This window comes from Thalassophryne amazonica, chromosome 9 (genome assembly GCF_902500255.1).
Source record: "Thalassophryne amazonica chromosome 9, fThaAma1.1, whole genome shotgun sequence".
Taxonomy (NCBI): domain Eukaryota; kingdom Metazoa; phylum Chordata; class Actinopteri; order Batrachoidiformes; family Batrachoididae; genus Thalassophryne; species Thalassophryne amazonica.
The window spans coordinates 29,067,649-29,088,196 of NC_047111.1; the positions used below are offsets into that span (position 1 = coordinate 29,067,649).

General features: G+C 40.5%; 1 protein-coding gene across 1 annotated transcript in view; it reads right to left on the minus strand.

Annotated features, from left to right (window-relative positions):
- The window catches only part of LOC117516945 (probable C-mannosyltransferase DPY19L4), a 41,088-nt gene that overhangs the window by 19,719 nt on the left and 821 nt on the right, over positions 1 to 20,548 (minus strand). The window contains exons 2-10 of the mRNA XM_034177834.1: positions 20,004 to 20,153; positions 16,874 to 16,995; positions 11,397 to 11,487; positions 11,165 to 11,286; positions 9,567 to 9,712; positions 3,355 to 3,478; positions 1,151 to 1,285; positions 772 to 903; positions 80 to 181 (exon numbers count right to left, since the gene is read on the minus strand). Coding sequence (XP_034033725.1) covers positions 80 to 181; positions 772 to 903; positions 1,151 to 1,285; positions 3,355 to 3,478; positions 9,567 to 9,712; positions 11,165 to 11,286; positions 11,397 to 11,487; positions 16,874 to 16,995; positions 20,004 to 20,153 — 1,124 coding nt within the window. The remainder of the gene's footprint in view (positions 1 to 79; positions 182 to 771; positions 904 to 1,150; positions 1,286 to 3,354; positions 3,479 to 9,566; positions 9,713 to 11,164; positions 11,287 to 11,396; positions 11,488 to 16,873; positions 16,996 to 20,003; positions 20,154 to 20,548) is intronic.

Here is a 20,548-nt window from a genome sequence, read left to right on the forward strand (position 1 = left end):
AAGATCGATTATCATTCCAGGTTTGTTTACTTGTCAAAAGGACCAACGGAGATGCCAAACAGTGCTTTTGTGCCTTTACCTTCACCAAATACATGAAGGTGATCCCTGTTGTAAAGACCATGTAGAAATGTAGGAGCAGCTTCATGAGTCTCGCAACGATACGTCCTGTCTTCATGTTTTTCTGGAATGACAGAAAACAACAGGGAGCTGTTATTAACGTGAAGCTCAGTCCTGCAAAGTCATTACAGAACTTGTGGAAAATATTTTGTTTGATGTGTTAACAGCGTGGAGTGATTCTAACATGTCCTGCTCGGACCCTCCATTTCCTGACAGCACTGGCACATTACATATCCTTGTTAGGAATCTTACACTGAACAGATACAGTGGGGTGAAAGTAAGTATTTGATCCACTGTGGATTTTGCAAGTTTTCCCAACTACAAAGAATAGAGAGGGCTGTAATTTTTAATCATAGATACACTTCAACTGTGAGACAATCTAAAAAATATCCAGAAAATCACATTTTATGACTTTTAAATTTGCATTTGAGGTTTGATGTTAAAATTGGAGGTTTGTCTATTTTTCCAATTCTGAATTCAAAGAATAAGGTGATTGTTATTGGCCCATTTTAACTGACTTAGATCATTAAGATAGGGACTTTGCTGTGATCTGAAAGATAAATATATATATTTTTTTAAATAAATGCAATGATTAATTTATCAGAACAATTGCTGATTGATAATACTGGACATGCTTGATAAATCAAACTGTACCTGGAAGTATCTGATGAGTACTGAGCTAAGCAGGAGGCTGAGCAGAGGAGAACTCAACAGGGTCAGATTCTGAAACTGGAACCAGTAGACCAAGAACAAGGAGCAGAGGTAGACCTTTTGAGTGTTGGCTACCTGTACATTAATGATGGAACAATTAAAAATGCAAAAGAAAACAAAAAAAAAGCATCATCAGTTTGTAACATCAGCTACGTATCATGCAAAAAATTATTATACAATTAAAAACTATGACAATGGGTTAAAAATTAATTACAATACTACTACCACAAATAAAAGTATAAATTATACAGGGAAAAAAACAATAACGAATTAGTCGAGTTTGACGTAAAGAGTGCCCTTAACTGTGTGGCAACTGAGTTACCTTGCGGTGGGGGACAAGGTCAAAAGAGTCCAGCAGGAAAAGGCAGAGGCTTTGGACAAAGAGCACGTAGTGGCTGTGCTCCCATAGGAGGAGGAAGGTGAAGGTGGTGACACACATGGTGAAGTAGCAAAGCGTCTACAGAGAAACAACTCATTACTGTGACTGAACGTGTTTCTGTTTGATATGTGCAATGAATGGATTCAAACAAACATTTTGTCGCCAATTAAGAGTCTACATCAGAGGTCTCAAACCGGTTCCAGAAAAGGCCGAGAGAGTGCAGGTTTTCTGTGCAACCACCCACTCCAGCAGGTGATTTCACTGATTAACATCACATTGAGCAGGTGAAATCAGTTAATCAGTGAAATCACCTACTGGAGTGGGTGGTTGCACAGAAAATCTACACTCTCTCGGCCTTTTCTGGAACCAGTTTGAGACCTCTGGTCTACATGTTGTGATTTAACAGCAGGCAGAATGTGATTTGGTCACAAGAGTACAGATACTACTTTATCCAAATAATTTACACAAAAAGCAAACTAAGGGACTACTGAACATTCTCAAATAGTGAACCACTGCCATCCTCTGGTGGGTGGACTGAACTACAAAAACCAGGACATGCATAGTACATTCATACAGTGTGTGTGTGGAAATTGGACATTGCGCTTTGGAAACCTTCAATGCTGCAGATTTGGTTTTGTCATCTTTTGCAGATTTGTGCTTTCATACGATACAGTATATAATCCATGTGGACAATTCCTTTGACCTCCTGATTTGTTTTTCGTTTAAAGATCAACAACAGCGTGACCTCATCTGTTTCTAATGTTCACAGGTATTCAAGTGAACGTAGACACCAACACGGTCTACAAATAAAATGACGCTCCGCTGGTCTGGACCTCAGATGGAACTAGTCCCCTGTAGCGGGTGGACCCATGACTCAATAGGTGAGCCAAGTAGGGATGGCAGCTTGAGCACACCCTTGAACCTCCTGTGCCACTGTGGGGTCTGGACTTGGCAACAGGGCTGTTGAGGGGCACTACCTGGCTCTCTGTGTTGGGCTCATATAGTTTTCTGGCCAGCTGGTGTTAGGTACGCTGGGGCTGGCTGGTCCCCTGGCTGCTGTGCCCCAAAGTGCCACCTGTTCTGGTCCCTGCCAGATCCCCCTATGCCCCTGCATTTCCTGCCATACATTCCTGTACACCACGGATTTGTGATAATAAAAATTTAGGAACATTCATAACAGAAACACCTCGACTCCTACCCACGTCTAGGGGACTGGGAGCACATCAGGGCAAACCAGAGACCTTTTGTTATATACTCTGGGCTCTCCAGTTGCTGGCTTCGCATTCCCTCAGGGATCCATCTCTGTACTAACCCACATTGTGGGCAGGGAAGTGGAATGGGTTGGTCATGATTGCGCTGCAGGACTGTCCGGGGACCCCTTTGGGTGGAATGTCAACTCTCAGGTAGCTGTGGATGTTGCATGTCTGGCGCGAGGGTAGCAGTGCATGGGGTTGTTGCTGGCTCTTGCCCCAGTGGGCAGTCCCAAGAGGAGTAGTGGTCCCCCTCTCTCTGTGGGGTTCAGTATGGCACTGGGGCAGAGTATTTGTGTCCTATGTATCAAGGACAGCTTCACTCCCATGTGCAGGGGGTTGTGTTAACTATTTTTCTAGATGGCTTCACCCCCTGTTACTTCTCATCTTCAGGCGGGAATCAATATTTTCAAGTTTTGTGTAATTTTGATCATCCAAACTAAGACTCAAAATTTTTATTTTTAATTACGAGCCCCTCACACAAATGTTATCATCTGTTAAGGCGACAGCATATTTCTTCAGACAACCTGTCTGTTAAATAGTCAAAATCCTACATGCTTAAGAATGAAAAATGACTGAGAAAACTTCCTGATATCAACACTTCGACAAGTGTCCCAGTCTTCATCTAAGACATCAGCAATGAAAACTGTATCACAATGAGGAGGAAAATGCCTAACTTATCTCTGAGTATCAGTGTGTAGTAGGACACACTCATCTAGTGTGGACTCATTCCACAGTATGAGCGCTAGAAAAACGTATGTTGGCTTGTACTGTCCAACAGACGTTGTGTGACAGCTGTCTGCTGACGTACACTGTGGCCTTTCATCTTGAAAAGTGAATGATATAAAAATGTAACTCAGGGAGTCCTATAGTCCAAGCCTGGCCTAAGAGGCTCACCTCAGTGGCAGAGTTGATGTTGTTACTCAGGAATCCAGTCAAAGCTGCCACCTGACAAGAGAAGTAAGGCAGAGCCCAGTTGTCTCGAAGAGGAATGGCACTGCCCATTTTGGTTGTATCTGGTCTACAAAAAATAACCAATGACATTTTGTCTTTCTTAACTGTGGTGTCAAAACACAATTATGCCATTAAATCTGATTTGATGAATTTTGTTACCAAATCGTTCAGAGGATGACAGCTAGATGAAAAGATAAAAGGCAGAGACAACACATATTTAGAGCTGAAAGTATTGGACCAACAAGGAAAATTCATTTGTATTTGCTAAAAAAAACCTGTTGGGGTCGAGGTCCAAAGATTAATATCAAAAGACCGTTAACGTCAGCTTTCATGGCTGTTTATTAGTGTGTATTTCTTAAACAACACAGAATAGAAGAGATAGCACTTTTTGCATCTGTCCACTGAAGTTTTGGACGAGAAAAAAAGATCTGAATATGTCTGACAGGGGTTTTTTATGATCCAGGGGTGTCCTTACAAAAAATACCTACAACTGCGTATCTTTCATTTTAGTCTTGAATTTCACCTGGGAACAATGCAACATTAGGATAAGCCACCACCAAGACCAAAGAGCCATCTAATGGAGAAAAGCAAATGAATTTGAAGTTGAGAACTGAGGGGAAATCAGACGTACAAAAAAGTAAGTCCCTTCAGCTGCTCCCTTGTCTACACTCGGGGTTGCCACAGCATATTCCTTTAACAGTGGAATGTTTGGATAAACTGCTGATTCCGACCTCTTCTGAAACTTCTCTGTTCTTTCACGACATCCTGGGTCAACAGAGGCTTAAATTTGGAGGTTTTCAGCTTGAAACAGGATGACGATGTCACCTCGGAGCGCTGCGCGACGTCCCGCTCCGTGGGAAGTCCTTAAAGTGATAGTAACACTCCAAAATGGACCACTGGACCACTCCTCACTCAAAGCCTGCCCACAGGCGAATGACATCACCGACAGGCGTGGAAAAACTCACGCATGCGCACGAGGGTTCAAGCTTGGCTGACGTAAAAACATATGAATGAAATCCATATAGTTTAAAAAATAAATAAATAAAAAGGACCGTTACTTTTATCACAGACCTCGTATATGGTGAAAAAAAAGAGGTATTTCTGTTGCTGCAAATGAGCAATTAGCATAACCAGTTAACCATAAAACCTAAAACAAAAACTGCAGCCTGACTCATATGTGCAACATTCTCTGTATAACTTGTAAACTATGTGGTCATTTCACAATGACACATGTGACTCATGTCTCTTTCTATAAAATTGTATTGTAGCATTATTAGTTATTATTACTATTATTATTGCTATTATTAATATATAAATAAAAAAATAAAAAATATAATTTGTAATACATTTGACTGTTTTACAACAACAAATGCTGAGCTATTAATTATTACACAGAAAATAAACGCACAAACATGCTGAAATGCCAGCAGCTTAATGCTAACGCGTTAGCATCGGCGTTAGCATAAAATACATCTATCAACTGTTTCAGAAGACCATAACAGGTCAGTTTAACATAAAATGGTAAATATTCCTCACAGACATATGCTCTTTAGGGTTTTAGTGGAGAAAAATGAAGATACGAGGTCTGTCCAAAAAGTAACGGACCTTTTTATTTTTTTCAAAAACTATATAGATTTGAATAACGTGTGATTGCATCAGCCAAGCTTACCTTCATGCGCATGCCTGAGTTTTTTCACGCCTGTCGGTTGCGTCATTCGCCTGTGGGCAGGCTTTGAGTTAGCACTGGTCCACCCCACTCGTCGGATTTCTTTTGTCTGGAAACTTGATGAGAGACTGCCGCTTTGCTCCATGAAATTTTTTTCAGGAACTGTTAGAGACAGCCAGTTGGAAACCATTCGAAATATTCAGATGGATATCGGTGAAGATTCTGTCGGCGTCACGCGGATTAAGGACTGTTAAAACCTTTTTAAAGATGGCCCACAGCGGCGGAGGGCGCGCGGCGCACCGAGCGGCCATCGACAGGCTGGGTCGACCAGATCATTTTGTAAACTGAACGCTGTGTTGATCCGGGACATCATGTGACTACCACAGAAATGGCAAGAGAGCTGGACATAGCACTTTTGCAGCACATTCCACTGTTACAGGAGTTTTTGTCATGGAAAGAGGAGCAGAGGAATTCCGCGCGTCGCGGCGGAGCCGCATGGCCCAAAGCAACGCCGTGATGAAGCCTCACAGGACATGTTGGGGCATGTCCAGCTGTTACAAAATTTCTCGGATACTCACTCGACTTGAAAGCTATCGAAAGCCGTCTGAATGGTTTCCAACACGGAGGTGTTTTTTTTTTTTTTTTGCTGCGCGTCATGTGTGGCTTCGTGCCGCTTGGTGTGCCGCGTGCCCTCCGCCGCTGTGGGCTGTCTTTAAAAAGGTTTTAACAGTCCTTAATCCGCGTGACGCCGACAGAATCTTCATCGATATCCATCTGAATATTTCGAATGGTTTCCAACTGGCTGTCTAACAGTTTCTGAAAAAACTTTCATGGAGCAAAGCGGCAGTCTCTCAGCAAGTTCCCAGACAAAAGAAATCCGACGAGAGGGGTGGACCAGTGCTCACTCAAAGCCTGCCCACAGGCGAATGACGCAACCAACAGGCGTGAAAAAACTCACGCATGCGCACGAAGGTTCAAGCTTGGTTGATGCAATCACAAGTGATTCAAATCCATATAGTTTTTGAAAAAAATAAAAAAGCTCCGTTACTTTTTGGACAGACCTCGTAAAGCGAAATAAAACAGATGAAACCAACAACATAGCAGCTCAAAGCACTCCTTCATTGGTTCAAGATTCAAAGCAAAGCTCGTTGATTATATGGAAGAAAAGAAACATTTGCAGTAAAACAGTTATTTAGCAACTAATTGATGACTAAATTAGTTGACAACTATTTTAATAATCGATTTTAATCAATTAATTCGATTAGTTGTTTCAGCTCTACTCTTGAGTAACCAAGAGGTGACAGGGGTCCCAGCCATCCTTGACAGCATTGTAAACCATGCTAAACAAGGTTTTACAAGCCAAACATATGGAACCAATATCTGTTCCAGTACTTTTGCTCACCAAAAATTGGTCATGTGATACAAAGATGCCAAGTTTGATGTTTAATACATCTACATTCAAGTACCAGGAAGGAAAAGGTGACATTTTTAATCAAAGTCCACGTGTACTCTGGTATTTTTGAAAATGGGTATTTTTTTTTTTGCCTTCATTTAAAAAAAAAAAAAAAAAAAAAAAAAAGGGGGGGGGGATAAATATTCACATCCACAAACACTACTTTAAAAATATCTCTACCCCCACCATGAAAAAGTAAAAAACATTCCACCAACCAGCGCTCTGACTGGGTCTTGTCTCAGTTGTATTGAATGCAGCAGCGACATCCTAAACTTATGATGATGCTTCTGTTTCAACACTATAGAGGTCCAGCAATTGTGTCTGAACGTCCACATACCAACATTAAACTGAATTTGCACCACCTCCGTCCAGTGGTGGGCACACTTCCGATAATCCGATAACTGATAATTATCAAAGATAATGTTTTCTTTATCGGATTATCTTTTTAGATAACTTTAAAAACCATTATTGGACCAATTATCTTCCGATTAATTTTTGTCCGATAACTTTTAAACCGATAAACAAAATAAACAAAGCTGAAGAGCGACAAACATTTTTAAAATTAGTTTAGCACTCACCTGTTAAAAATTTTGTAACAGATGCACAGCTATAACCTTTTCTAACAGAAGAGAGCCGCTTGTATAAAAAGCATCTCAATCCTCTGCAAACAAAAGAGAAACAGCCCCAAAAGAAAAAAAACATTTCTTCTAACACCATACCAATAGGCTGCCAATATCACCTAAGTCATCCAGAGGCATACGTTTTTAACTTATGGTTCAAATTTTAACCAAGCAAATTTTGGACAAGTTATTTAAAATTACTGTCATGTCTGAAGATTTATTAAGTGAAAATATCAGATATATGTTTTAGTTTTAAAGTAATGTGCTAATTTTTAAGGTTTTGTGAGCACATCCTGTGACCCGCAATGCATTTTGGGTAGGATGATGTAATCTCAGTACATCACGACAGGACAAATGCATTTCAGACACTTTGTTCAGGCTCCACAGACAACAGCATTAAACTCTAGTGCCTAAAACTCTCGAATATATTCTCTGCGTTTATAGATGTTGGTTTTATTTGCGTTTGTTAAATTCCACGCATTTTAAATGTAGCAGACAGGGATTACTGTATCTGGAATTTTGTTTTCAAGGCCTCTACTGCCATCTACTGGTCAGTAGTGTTCACTAAGCGTGTGGGAAACAGTAGATAGCAGTGTTCTATTTATTTTGACCCCGGTTATGTCAGATGATTGTCAAATCAACTTTTTGGCTTTGCAAACGGCTTTTTTTTTGTGTGCAATGAATGTATACATTATACAAGTTTCACTTTTTTAATGGAATTACAACCTTATTTCTTTTTCAAATTCTCCCATTTTTTTGCATCCAGCCTTATTTCCTTTAGAAATTTCCTTGACAAATAATATCAGTCTATTAGGACGTCAGGTTATGTGTTACACATATACGTGTGTGTATATATTTTCCAACTTATTCCCATTGAGGAAACTTTTCATTTTCTGCCTGAAAGCTTATTAGATGAGTGTGTTCAGGGCTCCATTTGTTTACAAAATACACACGTGTTACAGACCTTGAAATCCAACAGCAGGGATATTATCCAAAGATTTATGAACATACAAATTAACGTGCTTACACTTTATCATAATTTTCTCCGTTGTGAGATATAAAAGTGTCTTATCGTAGCGTTCGTGTGTATGTGCATTATAACAGCTGAAGCAGATATTCTTCAGAATGACAACATACGCAACATGCATCCAGCAGCAGACACGCTGCTGTCATAGACAACTGCCTGTAAAGTTTTTTGGCAAGTTACAACTTTCTAAACAGCATAATTTGTAATGAAAGCCGCTTCATTTGTGCGGCTCTTTCGGCGCCATGTTTGTTTTTTCAGAGACAGCAGTAAGCTCCTCCTACCCCTCCAAACGGAGGGATTTGTAGCCCTTCGCCTTCCCCTCCGCCTCGCTCCAAAAAGAGGCACTTTTACCCAGAACCCTTTGCGATCGTCTGTTACAAAACCTCAGAATTAGTGCATTATTCAACATTAAAAGATATGTTATATTTTAACTTTGTACAAATGACATAATTGACATTAATGGAGTTATTCTATCGGTATTAATGTTATTTATAATCAAAACCATAAGTCAGCATGACTTTATTTTTCAAGACCTGCGCCTGACCGGAGCATTGTAATTGATAGAGAGCTGGCTTTATGGCTGCTCTCGGAGTGCCTCTGTGCTGGGAGCTCTGTAGTAAACAAGAGCTTCCAGCAGGGGCAGAATGTTGAAAGAAAAGTGTGGTCTCATTGTTGTGGTCTGTTTTTATTATTATAAGCTATTAAATTTGTTCTACTACTAGTTGTAGATGTGTCAGAAGTAATATTGGAATTTATCTGTTATCGGTTATCTGTAACTTCCGATACATTTTTGGGTGGTTTATTGTTTTATCTTTATCGAAGATAACTTTTCAGTTATCTGATTATCTGTTATCGAAGTTCATTTTTTGGTTATCTGTGCCCACCACTGCCTCTGTCATTGTCGAAAACCACTTTACACCAAACAATACCCACGGGTCACAGTCTAATGTGTTAAAAAAAAAAAAAAAAACTGTTTTCTTTGTGTACACACAAACACTGACAAAGCTTCCGAAAATCTTCGCACTGAAAGATGTTTTGCAGAAGTTCCATTTTCAGTGGCTAAGCACACAGTTCGCATATTAATGAAAGGCCAAAAGGCATAGAACAGGTTAGGTTTTCCAAAGTACCAGTGTACATGTGGACATGGCCTTATTCACATGGGCTCTTCTTGTTTTATTCATCTTTAATCTCAATCCCAAATATTTTCAGGCTACAGTCAAATCAACTGAATTGGTCTTGTTGGTCCAACACATATGGAGAGGACTGTAGGACAATATTTACAAAGAAGACTTCAACCATTAATGTCATAGATCGCATGACAAATGTAAGCTGATTCAATGGGAAGAATAAAGCAAGATCAAACACAAGATGAAAGAAAATTTTACTCACCTGTTGATAACAAACCAGGCCACAGTCAATACACCCGACACCCAGGTGCCACTCATCACCCAGCTGCACACAAAAAGGGCTGTGACATAGAGAGACTGGAGGCCGAACACCATTCCAACATAGAAATAGAATGGCTCCACAAAATCCTGAAGATTTATTACAGGAAAAGCACAAAATGTACTAGTAAATTACAAATTATTAATATACATAATCACTTTTACAGCCAATAAAGTATAGCACAAAAAGTTGCTGGACATCCTGTCTAACCTATACATGGGCACTGTGATTGCCGTGTGCAGCAGAGGTTGTTGACTTTGTGATCTTTGTGGAGACCTTGTAGCACTTGAGAAGCTAATTGAGGACTCAGATTGTCTGGGTTTGCAACTGTCCTGGACTAAGACCAAGACTTTGAAAACGATCCTGGACTCAGCCTCCAGAAGTGTATTTATAGTAGTGTTCAGAATAATAGTAGAGCTATGTGACTAAAAAGATTAATCCAGGTTTTGAGTATATTTCTTATTGTTAGATGGGAAACAAGGTACCATTAGATTCTCACAAATCCAACAAGACCAAGCATTCATGATATGCACACTCTTAAGGCTATGAAATTGGGCTATTAGAAAGAAAAGAAAAAAAAAAAGTACAAAAGGGGGTGCTCACAATAGTAGCATCTGATGTTGACGCTACAAACTAAAAACTATTATGTTCAAACTGCTTTTTTAGCAATCCTGTGAATCACTAAACTAGTATTTAGTTGTACAACCCCTGGCAAAAATTATGGAATCACCGGCCTCGGAGGATGTTCAGTTGTTTAATTTTGTAGAAAAAAAGCAGATCACAGACATGACACAAAACTAAAGTAATTTCAAATGGCAAATTTCTGGCTTTAAGAAACACCATAAAAAAAAAAAATAAAAAAAAAACAGGAAAAAAATTGTGGCAGTCAGTAACGGTTACTTTTGTAGACCAGGCAGAGGGAAAAAAAAATATGGAATCACTTAATTCTGAGGACAAAATTATGGAATCATGAAAAACAAAAGAACGCTCCAACACATCACTAGTATTTAGTTGTATAACCACAGATTTCATGATTTCTTCACATCTGCGAGGCATTAATTTTGTTGGTTTGGAACCAAGATTTTGCTCGTTTACTAGTGTGCTTGGGGTCATTGTCTTGTTGAAACACCCATTTCAAGGGCATGTCCTCTTCAGCATAAGGCAACATGACCTCTTCAAGTATTTTGACATATTCAAAATGATCCATGATACCTGGTATGCGATATATAGGCCCAACACCATAGTAGGAGAAACATGCCCATATCATGATGCTTGCACAACCATGCTTCACTGTCTTCACTGTGAACTGTGGCTTGAATTCAGAGTTTGGGAGTCGTCACAAACTGTCTGCGGCCCTTGGACCCAAAAAGAACAATTTTACTCTCAGTCCACAAAATATTCCTCCATTTCTCTTTAGGCCAGTTGACGTGTTCTTTGGCAAATTGTAACCTCTTCTGTACATGTCTTTTATTTAACAGAGGGACTTTGCGGGGGATTCTTGAAAATAAATTAGCTGGTTCTCTGAGCCGAGTGCCGCTGACCTGGCTGCCTGTGACTCTGTAGAGGAAGCTTGTGATGAGCTCTGGATACAGCGACAGACACTCCACTGTGTTGATGGTTTCACCTGAAATAGTCTGATTATCAACCAGCAGGTAATAAATCCCTGGAAAGCATAAACCACACAAGAAAAGGATGTTACCTGTACGTAGATATTCACAGAATTATTCAGTCATATTCAGATTTTCCATAGACATAAACATGATATTCTTGTACCTCTTTGAAAAGACGGTGCCGTCAGCAGGTACTTGTAGTAATAATAATAAAGTCCACTGCCTCCTTGGAAGGTACTTCCACGCTGACACTCCTGGGTCATATGAAACAAGGCTTAGCACTGAGCAAAGTAAGGGTGTCCTGAAAGAGTCTGTCCATCTGGTGTCAGATAGAGTGTTTCAAAAGAGTGAACCATTTTTTGAAGCAGGTATTATACTGGTTTAAAGTTATAACAATCTAAGATTAGTCGCAATGTTTCTCTGTAGGCTCTCAGTTGTCCAGGTGGTTTCCATAGTAGAGAAGCTTGAATCTTTGACTGGACTGGGTTGCCTGACGCAAGGACGTTTCGCTTCAAATCGCAGAAGACAGAAGTCAGACCACCAGAGCAAGAATTTTAGCTGAGGAAGGTTCTGCAATTTGAAGCGAAACGTCCTCGTGTCAAGCAACCCAGTCCAGTCGAAGATTCAAGCTTCTCTACAATCTAAGATTAATTAATGCCTTCTGGGGATTACTTCTGTGACACATGTCACAAATGTATAAACCAGCTGTATCAGACCTAAACAACATTTATAGATGGAGAATTTCTGTGAGCAGACTGAAAGAATTGTGGGCCTTTGGGGATGTGTAACATGGAACCTTAAACACTAAAAAGTGATTTTGCACAATATAACCCTTTAAAAATGATCTTATTTTGGCAAGAGTTTAAAATAAACCATTTAAAATTGAAAGTTAAACCCCATGTATTATTTGAAACTAAACAAGAAAATATTTTTTTCATCTTTAAAATAATGATTAAAAAAACAGCTATGAAGTCAAAGTCATATAAACTGCTAGTTTCATACTTTACTACTCCAGAGATAGTTCATGAAAATTTTAATGAATATATGTTCCCTTGCGATTTGTGCCAAGCCATCACCTCCTTTGCCTGATCTGCTATTGAGGACTTCTTGTTTCACCAAATCCCCATTAGCTGTCTCATGTTGAGAGTTCCTGTTGGGCCTCCATGATTACAGTAGCAGACACAGGGTACCCAAGGTCCTGACCATATTTGACCCTAACAAGAAATCTCCTAGTTGAGCCGTTACTAAGGTATAAAGACGCGGATGAGGGGTTGGATTTTGACACCATTATTCCATTAATATAATCCCAATATTTTACAGGTCAATAACACAAGACTAAATATTGTAAACAGCATTTCCTGCAACTTTTTTTTAATGAGTATTCAGTTCCCATACAATGTTCTTAATCTTTTAAACTTATTTACTGTTGCATACAACCACACACACTGGAAAATTGCCTGAGTTTTTTGTTTTGGTTTTGTTTTATGAGAGATTTTTTGTTAAGCATAAAGTTTTGTTAAGCATGTGTGTGTGCGTGCCACTGATCTGTATATATTACTACATGCGAATTTGCGAAATGTAGGATGGTAGGGGAAGGTTCCGCCCTTTTCACCTCTGATTGGCTAGAAGGTGTCTACCATGATTGGCTATTTGATTTGGCCATAAAACATCATCTTAAGTTCAGGAACAGCTGTTGTCTTATCTCGATCGTAACAGTGTGATAAATGCGTGCCGTTATATTTATACTCCAAGCTCACGTTTTCATAGCCTTTTTAGAGTGTGTTTAGATTAGTCTTAGCTTTTTGGGGTATTGTGATGAAAATGTGAACTTACAATATGAGGTCTGTCCATAAAGTATAGGTCCTTTTTTTTTTTTAAACTATATGGATTTGATTCATATGTTTTCACGTCAGACAAGCTTGAACCCTCGTGCGCATGCGTGAGTTTTTCCACGCCTGTCAGTGACGTCATTTGCCTGTGAGCACGCCTTGTGGGAGGAGTGGCCCCGCCCCCTCTTCGTATTTTCATTGTCTGGAAATGGCGGAATGATTTGGGGGGTTTTTTTCCATCAGAATTTTTTCTGAAGCTGTTAGAGACTGGCACCTGGAAACCATTCGAAAAATTTATCTGGCTTTCGGTGAAAATTTTACGGGCTTCACAGAGAATAAGGACTGTTACTACAGCTTTAAGGACGGTCGGTGCACCGCGCTCCGAGCTGCGACGACGCGGCACAAAACACCGTATCATTTCTAAACGGATGGCTCTGTGGATACGAGACCATCGTGTGCTCTTTCTCTGGTTATCACAAGAGCTGGCCATCAACCATTTTCCGGCAGATTTCACTTTTAACAAGAGATTTTGTCATGGAAAGCCATGCGGAGGCTTGGTGTGTAACGAACGATTCGCTGATGGAGCGAGACAAAGAACGCCTCCGTTTCGGCGTGTCAGACGATAAATTTGGACATGCCCAGCTCTCCACAATTTCTCTTATAACTCACTCGAATGGTAAGCATTGAAAGCCGAGATAGGCATGTCCAAACTTGTCGTCTGACACGCCGAAATGGAGGCGTTCTTTGTCTCGCAGCATGTGATGTGATGTAATAACGAGGTGACTGGTAAGATCCACTGGCTCACCAGAAACTTTTTCAAGGCATCATTCAGAAAGAAACCAACGGTCTGGGAAATAAGGCATGAACATGTATAATGTAACCAATTTCTAACAGTTTATTACTAGATTGTAGAATTCTAATATCAAAAAGAAACAAAGAAAAACAGACTCTTACTTTTATGTGTTGACATGAAATGTAATAACTGCAATATTTTAAAACATTCCTCTCTAATTGACACACAAAACAGCACTATGTATTCGCACATGTGGAGAGATTTCTCCTGGAAAAACAGCATTTGATATTGTATAACACCAAAACAAAAACATAGGCAGACTGAACAACCACCTGAATGTTGGCAAGAGTGTGGACAATGTCTTGCAGACCACACCCATATTTTTTGGGCCTGCACTGCATTACACTCATATTGGGAAGACATTCATCAGACGGTAAAGGAAATATTAGGCTTTGATGTGGTATTTACTTGTGTTTCTTTTTATCTAGGTAATTCGGATCCAAATTTGAATAAAGCAGATAAATATCTTCTAAAAATTTTAATGGCTGCAAGTAAAAAGCTATTACCAAGCGTTGGCTCACTAAAGATCCCCCAAATATTAACCAATGGCTTACCATAGTCAAAAGCATTCAGTCCATGGAGCGCTTAACTTTTAAACTGAGGCTTCAAAAACAGAAGGGTGATGCCCTTTGGGAGAAATGGGACACTTACCTCATGTTAAGGGTAATAACTGATAACAGCCAACCTTGTGGTGCTTGTCTTTATTTTTACTTTCTATATTTCTGTATTTTATTTTTTAGATCTTTCTGTACATTTGACACATCTCTTATACCCCAGCTTGTTCACTTGTTTTTTTTTTTTGTTTTTTGTTTTTTATTATTTGCACATTTACTCAACTGTTAAAACGATTTAACACAAATAAAGTATTAAAAAAAAATTCTCTCTGATCAGCTGTCAGTCAGTCTGCCCTGCTTGAGCAAAACAGACTTATACAACCCCTGGCAAAAAATTATGGAATCACTGGCCTCGGAGGATGTTCATTCAATTGTTTAATTTTGTAGAAAAAAAGCAGATCACAGACATGACACAAAACTAAAGTCATTTCAAATGGCAACTTTCTGGCTTTAAGAAACACTGTCAGAAATCAGGAAAAAAAATTGTGGCAGTCAGTAACGGTTACTTTTTTAGACCAAGCAGAGGGAAAAAAAATATGGAATCACTCAATTCTGAGGAAAAAATTATGGAATCATGAAAAACAAAAGAACGCTCCAACACATCACTAGTATTTTGTTGCACCACCTCTGGCTTTTATAACAGCTTGCAGTCTCTGAGGCATGGACTTAATGAGTGACACACAGTACTCTTCATCCATCTGGCTCCAACTTTCTCTGATTGCTGTTGCCAGATCAGCTTTGCAGGGTGGAGCCTTGTCATGGACCATTTTCTTCAACTTCCACCAAAGATTTTCAATTGGATTAAGATCCGGACTATTTGCAGGCCATGACATTGACCCTATGTGTCTTTTTGCAAGGAATGTTTTCACAGTTTTTGCTCTATGGCAAGATGCATTATGATCTTGAAAAATGATTTCATCATCCCCAAACATCCTTTCAATTGATGGGATAAGAAAAGTGTCCAAAATATCAACGTAAACTTATGCATTTATTGATGATGTAATGACAGCCATCTCCCCAGTGCCTTTACCTGACATGCAGCCCCATATCGTCAATGACTGTGGAAATTTACATGTTCTCTTCAGGCAGTCATCTTTATAAATCTCATTGGAACGGCACCAAACAAAAGTTCCAGCATCATCACCTTGCCCAATGCAGATTCGAGATTAATCACTGAATATGACTTTCATCCAGTCATCCACAGTCCACGATTGCTTCTCCTTAGCCCATTGTAACCTTGTTTTTTTTCTGTTTAGGTGTTAATGATGGCTTTCGTTTAGCTTTTCTGTATGTAAATCCCATTTCCTTTAGGCGGTTTCTTACAGTTCGGTCACAGACGTTGACTCCAGTTTCCTCCCATTTGTTCCTCATTTGTTTTGTTGTGCATTTTCGATTTTTGAGACATATTGCTTTAAGTTTTCTGTCTTGACGCTTTGATGTCTTCCTTGGTCTACCAGTATGTTTGCCTTTAACAACCTTCCCATGTTTGTATTTGGTCCAGAGTTTAGACACAGCTGACTGTGAACAACCAACATCTTTTGCAACATTGCGTGATGATTTACCCTCTTTTAAGAGTTTGATAATCCTCTCCTTTGTTTCAATTGACATCTCTCGTGTTGGTGCCATGATTCATGTCAGTCCACTTGGTGCAACAGCTCTCCAAGGTGTGATCACTCCTTTTTAGATGCAGACTAACGAGCATATCTGATTTGATGCAGGTGTTAGTTTTGGGGATTAAAATTTACAGGGTGATTCCATAATTTATTCCTCAGAATTGAGTGAGTCCATATTTTTTTCCCCTCTGCTTGGTCTAAAAAAGTAACCGTTACTGACTGCCACAATTTTTTTTCCTGATTTCTTATAGTGTTTCTTAAAGCCAGAAAGTTGCCATTTGAAATGACTTTAGTTTTGTGTCATGTCTGTGATCTGCTTTTTTCTACAAAATTAAACAACTGAATGAACATCCTCCGAGGCTGGTGATTCCATAATTTTTGCCAGGGGTTGTACTGCTGCTCACCTTCTAGCCAATCAGAGGCCAAAAGGGCGGAACCTTCCCCTGCCATCCTACTTTTCGCAAATTCGCTTGCATCGGTGTCAAACTGATTCCAGAAAGGGCCAAGAGGGTGCAGGTTTTCTTTGTAACCACCCACTGCATCTTTTGCAACCTGTGGGGGTTGGTTACCTCTGACTATCTGGGTGACCAATATGGAATTACCCAGAATAAACGCCACATAAACAATGACACACACTCCTATTTTCCTTGAAGTCATCCTCCATCTGTAGTAAAGCAAACATGATGAAGAGGCGATATAGTTGAAGAGACACTTAAAAAACACCCACCCACCTGTCTTGCTGAAAACCAGAACTTCCTGTCATGGTATATTGAGAGATACATGGCATATGCCATCGCACAAGCCACCGCTGCCAAGCAGCCAATGAACAGCCTCACAAAATGCTGGATGTGTGCTAGGGAGCAGAAATATAACAGTCAGCACCCAACATGTAACAGTTCACTTCAGCATTATGTACAGGATACTGCTGCATACGTTGACAGTGTCACAAATCTGACACTCTGTCGATGGCTGTCTGCTGAGAGTCCTGGCACTAAAGAGGCACCCATGATGTTTATTACAGTACTCCAAGTGCAGGTAAGGAAAATCAGTAGTTCAGGTGTTTTCAGGCCAAGCTGTTTTGGGGAATTTGCTTTGGATCTTGGTGCACTGTACACCAGGGTTGTCTCAATCTACAATACAAGTCAGACGTTTGGACACATTTTCCCATGAATGTGGTTCAGTTTGCTTTTAATGTGACTGTAAGCCAACACAACAAATATTAAATCCATACAGTGAACTGACAGGAACTGAACCTGTTGAGGCCTTGCAACAGACTGGCATTCAGTCTTGGTAGCTGAATCAAGGACAGTACAGTTTGTTTTGCTGTCAAAATACAGCGTGAGGTTTGGTTTAATGTGTATTACGGATGAGGGGTGCTGTATTAGCCACATATCTGCACAACTTGTAAAAACACACATATGGAGCCAGCAAAACTAAAAAGAAAGGCTTATGATCATTCTGTAGTACAGAGTAGCACCACCTATGGTCGTTCCTACTCTTGCCTATGGTCATGACTGAAAGAACTAGATTAGATTGCGGATACAAGTGGCCGAAATGGGATTGCTTTGGAGGGTGGATGGTGTCTCCCTTAGAGACAAGGTGAGAAGTTCGATCAACTGTGGGGAACTCGGAGTAGAGCCGCTGCTCCTTTGGGTTGAAAGGAGCCAGTTCAGGTGATTCGGGCATCTGGTAAGGATGCCTTCTAGGGGCCTCCGTAGGCAGGTGCCCCAGGCAAATCCATCTGAGAGGAGAGCCCGGGGAAGACCCAGGACTAGGTGGAGAGATTATGTCTCCACACTGGCCTGGGAACGCCTCAGAATCTCCCAGTCAGAGGTGGTCAATGTGTCGTGGGAAAGGGAAGTTTTGGATCCCCTGCTAGAGCTGTTGCCCCCGCAACCCAACCCCGGATAAGCGGGTGAAGATGAGTGAGTGAGTGAGAGTAGCACCATAGTCACAAAAGAGACTAAACTAGCTACTGATCCGCAGATATGGATAATCCTATGATACTGGCAGTAACTCAATCCTATGATGGTTGTACCTCAGTTCAGTACTAGGAATGGATATTGTTAAGATTTTAAGGGTACGACTGCTCTTAATGGTACTGCTCATCAGTACCATACTTTAAAGCCATTCTTATTTGTACTTTTGTTCTGACTGCTCTTCCACACACCACAATGATGGCGTATATCACTGAAAGATTAACAAGTTTAGCCCTCTTCTGACGATCACTAACTTCCACCCCAATGGACTGTACGAGGTCTGTGATGAAACTAACCGGCAGTTTTATTTAAAAAAAACAAACAAAACTATATGGATTCGAATCACGTGCGAATACACCAGACATGCTTGAACCCTCGTGCGCATGCGTGAGTTTTTTCACGCGTGTCGGTGACGCCATTCACCTGTGGGCAGGCCTTGAATGAGGAGTACTCCACCCCACCCGTTGGAATCTCTGTCTGAGAAGACGCTTGAGACGGCGCGCGTTCCTTTATCAACATTTTTTCAGGACTTGTGAGGGATATCCGAGTGGACACTATTCGAGAAATTCAGCTGGTTTTCGGTTTACAGCTGATGAGGGATTGTGGAGTTTCTTTCGCTTTAAGGACAGCCCACAAAGCGGATCGGTGCTGCGCGCTCAGAGGTGGCGTCCGTCTGGCTGTTTCGAGCTGAAAACATCCTAATTTAAGGCTTTGTTCACCCAGGACGTCGTCAAAGAACACAGAAGTTTCAGAAGAGGCCGGCATCAGGAGTTTACCCGGACATTCCACTGTTAAAGGAGATTTTGTAACGAAAGAACGCGCGGACGAATTTGCCGAGTCTGTTCCGTGACGTGGCAAAAACGTCTGTGCCGCGACAGGAAAAACACCTCCGTGTTGAAAACCATTTGTAAAATTCAGGCGGCTTTTGATGGCTTTCAGCAAGTGAGTATCTGAGAAATTGTTTAACAGCTGGGCATGTTCCAACTTGTCCGTTAAGGTTTCCAACAGAGGTGTTTTTCCTGTCGCGACCCCCCGCGGTCGGGTCCGGCCCGACATGCGACTCTGCCCGCACGTTCTTTCATTACAAAATCTCCTTTAACAGTGGAATATCCGCATAAACTCCTCATGCCGACTTCTCTGTTCTCTGACGACGACCTGGGTGAACAGAGCCTGAAATATGGAAGTTTTCAGCTTCAAACAGCAAGACGACGACGCCTCGGAGCGCAGATCGCCGTCAGGCGCCGTGGGCCATCCTTAAAGCGACACTAACAGACCAAAATCTCTCATCAGCAGTTAAAGTTTTCACCGAAAACCAGCTGAATTTATCGAAGGATGTCCACTCAGTTGTGCCTTACAGTTTTTGAAAAAATTTTTTATCAAACAAAGCAGCAGTCTGAGCCATTCCTAAACAATGAAAAAAATCAACGAGAGGGTGGGCCACTCCTCACTCAAAGACTGCCCACAGGCGAATGACATAACCGACAGGTGTGAAAAAACTCTCGCATGCCCACGAGGGTTCAAGCATGTCTGATGTAATCACACGTGATTCAAATCCATATGGTTTTTGAAAAAAACAATAAGGTCGGATACTTTTATCACAGCCCTCGTATACATAAAATGGCTGTAATTCCTAAGTGGTTAATGTGATATTTATTGTTAACCCCATGAACCGAAGCCAACATTTACACAAGCTAATTTGATTTTTTTTTTCTTCAACTCCACTGTAGAGGCAAAATTACAAAATAACTATATAAAAACAGTCTCACTGTCCAAAGATATACGCATCCATCACTCATTGCATTTACAGGGTACATAAGCCAAGAAAAACCATCAAAGTCATAAGAACCTGTTATAAGATGGGTAAGAGTGAAACTATACTTACAACAGGAAAGGTTCTTGGTCCCTTTTACAGAACATTCCTGCTTGTTTATTTCTTCATCTGGTTTCTTTTCTGTGTTTTTCAGCAGATTGCCTTCAGCCTCACTGCTGGTCATCCTCCCCACACTGCAGGTGTCCACTGGCTCAATCGTACCTGTTCACACGACACTCTTATTAACATTCAAAGGGAACACTAACAGAGTTATGATGTGAATATATTGGAGATCAAATAAAATAATGAACGTTGATCAATATTTTCAATCAAATTAGGGGAACGTCATTATTACAGCAGCCTTTGTAATTTATGCGTTCCCCCAATTTCAAGGCTCCAAAATTAATGTAATAATTAGCTGCTCAGTTATTCCCTTAGCATGCTTGAGCCATTTCCACAGTAGAAGTAGTAGATTATGATCAGCATGTATGGCAGTGTCATGGCAAAAATGCAGTGAATGCATACAGATAAATGATGAAAACAAAACAAATACAAATTACACAGATAAGAAGACAATTTCTTCTAAATAATTAGCTCTTTAATTTGGGATTTTTGTG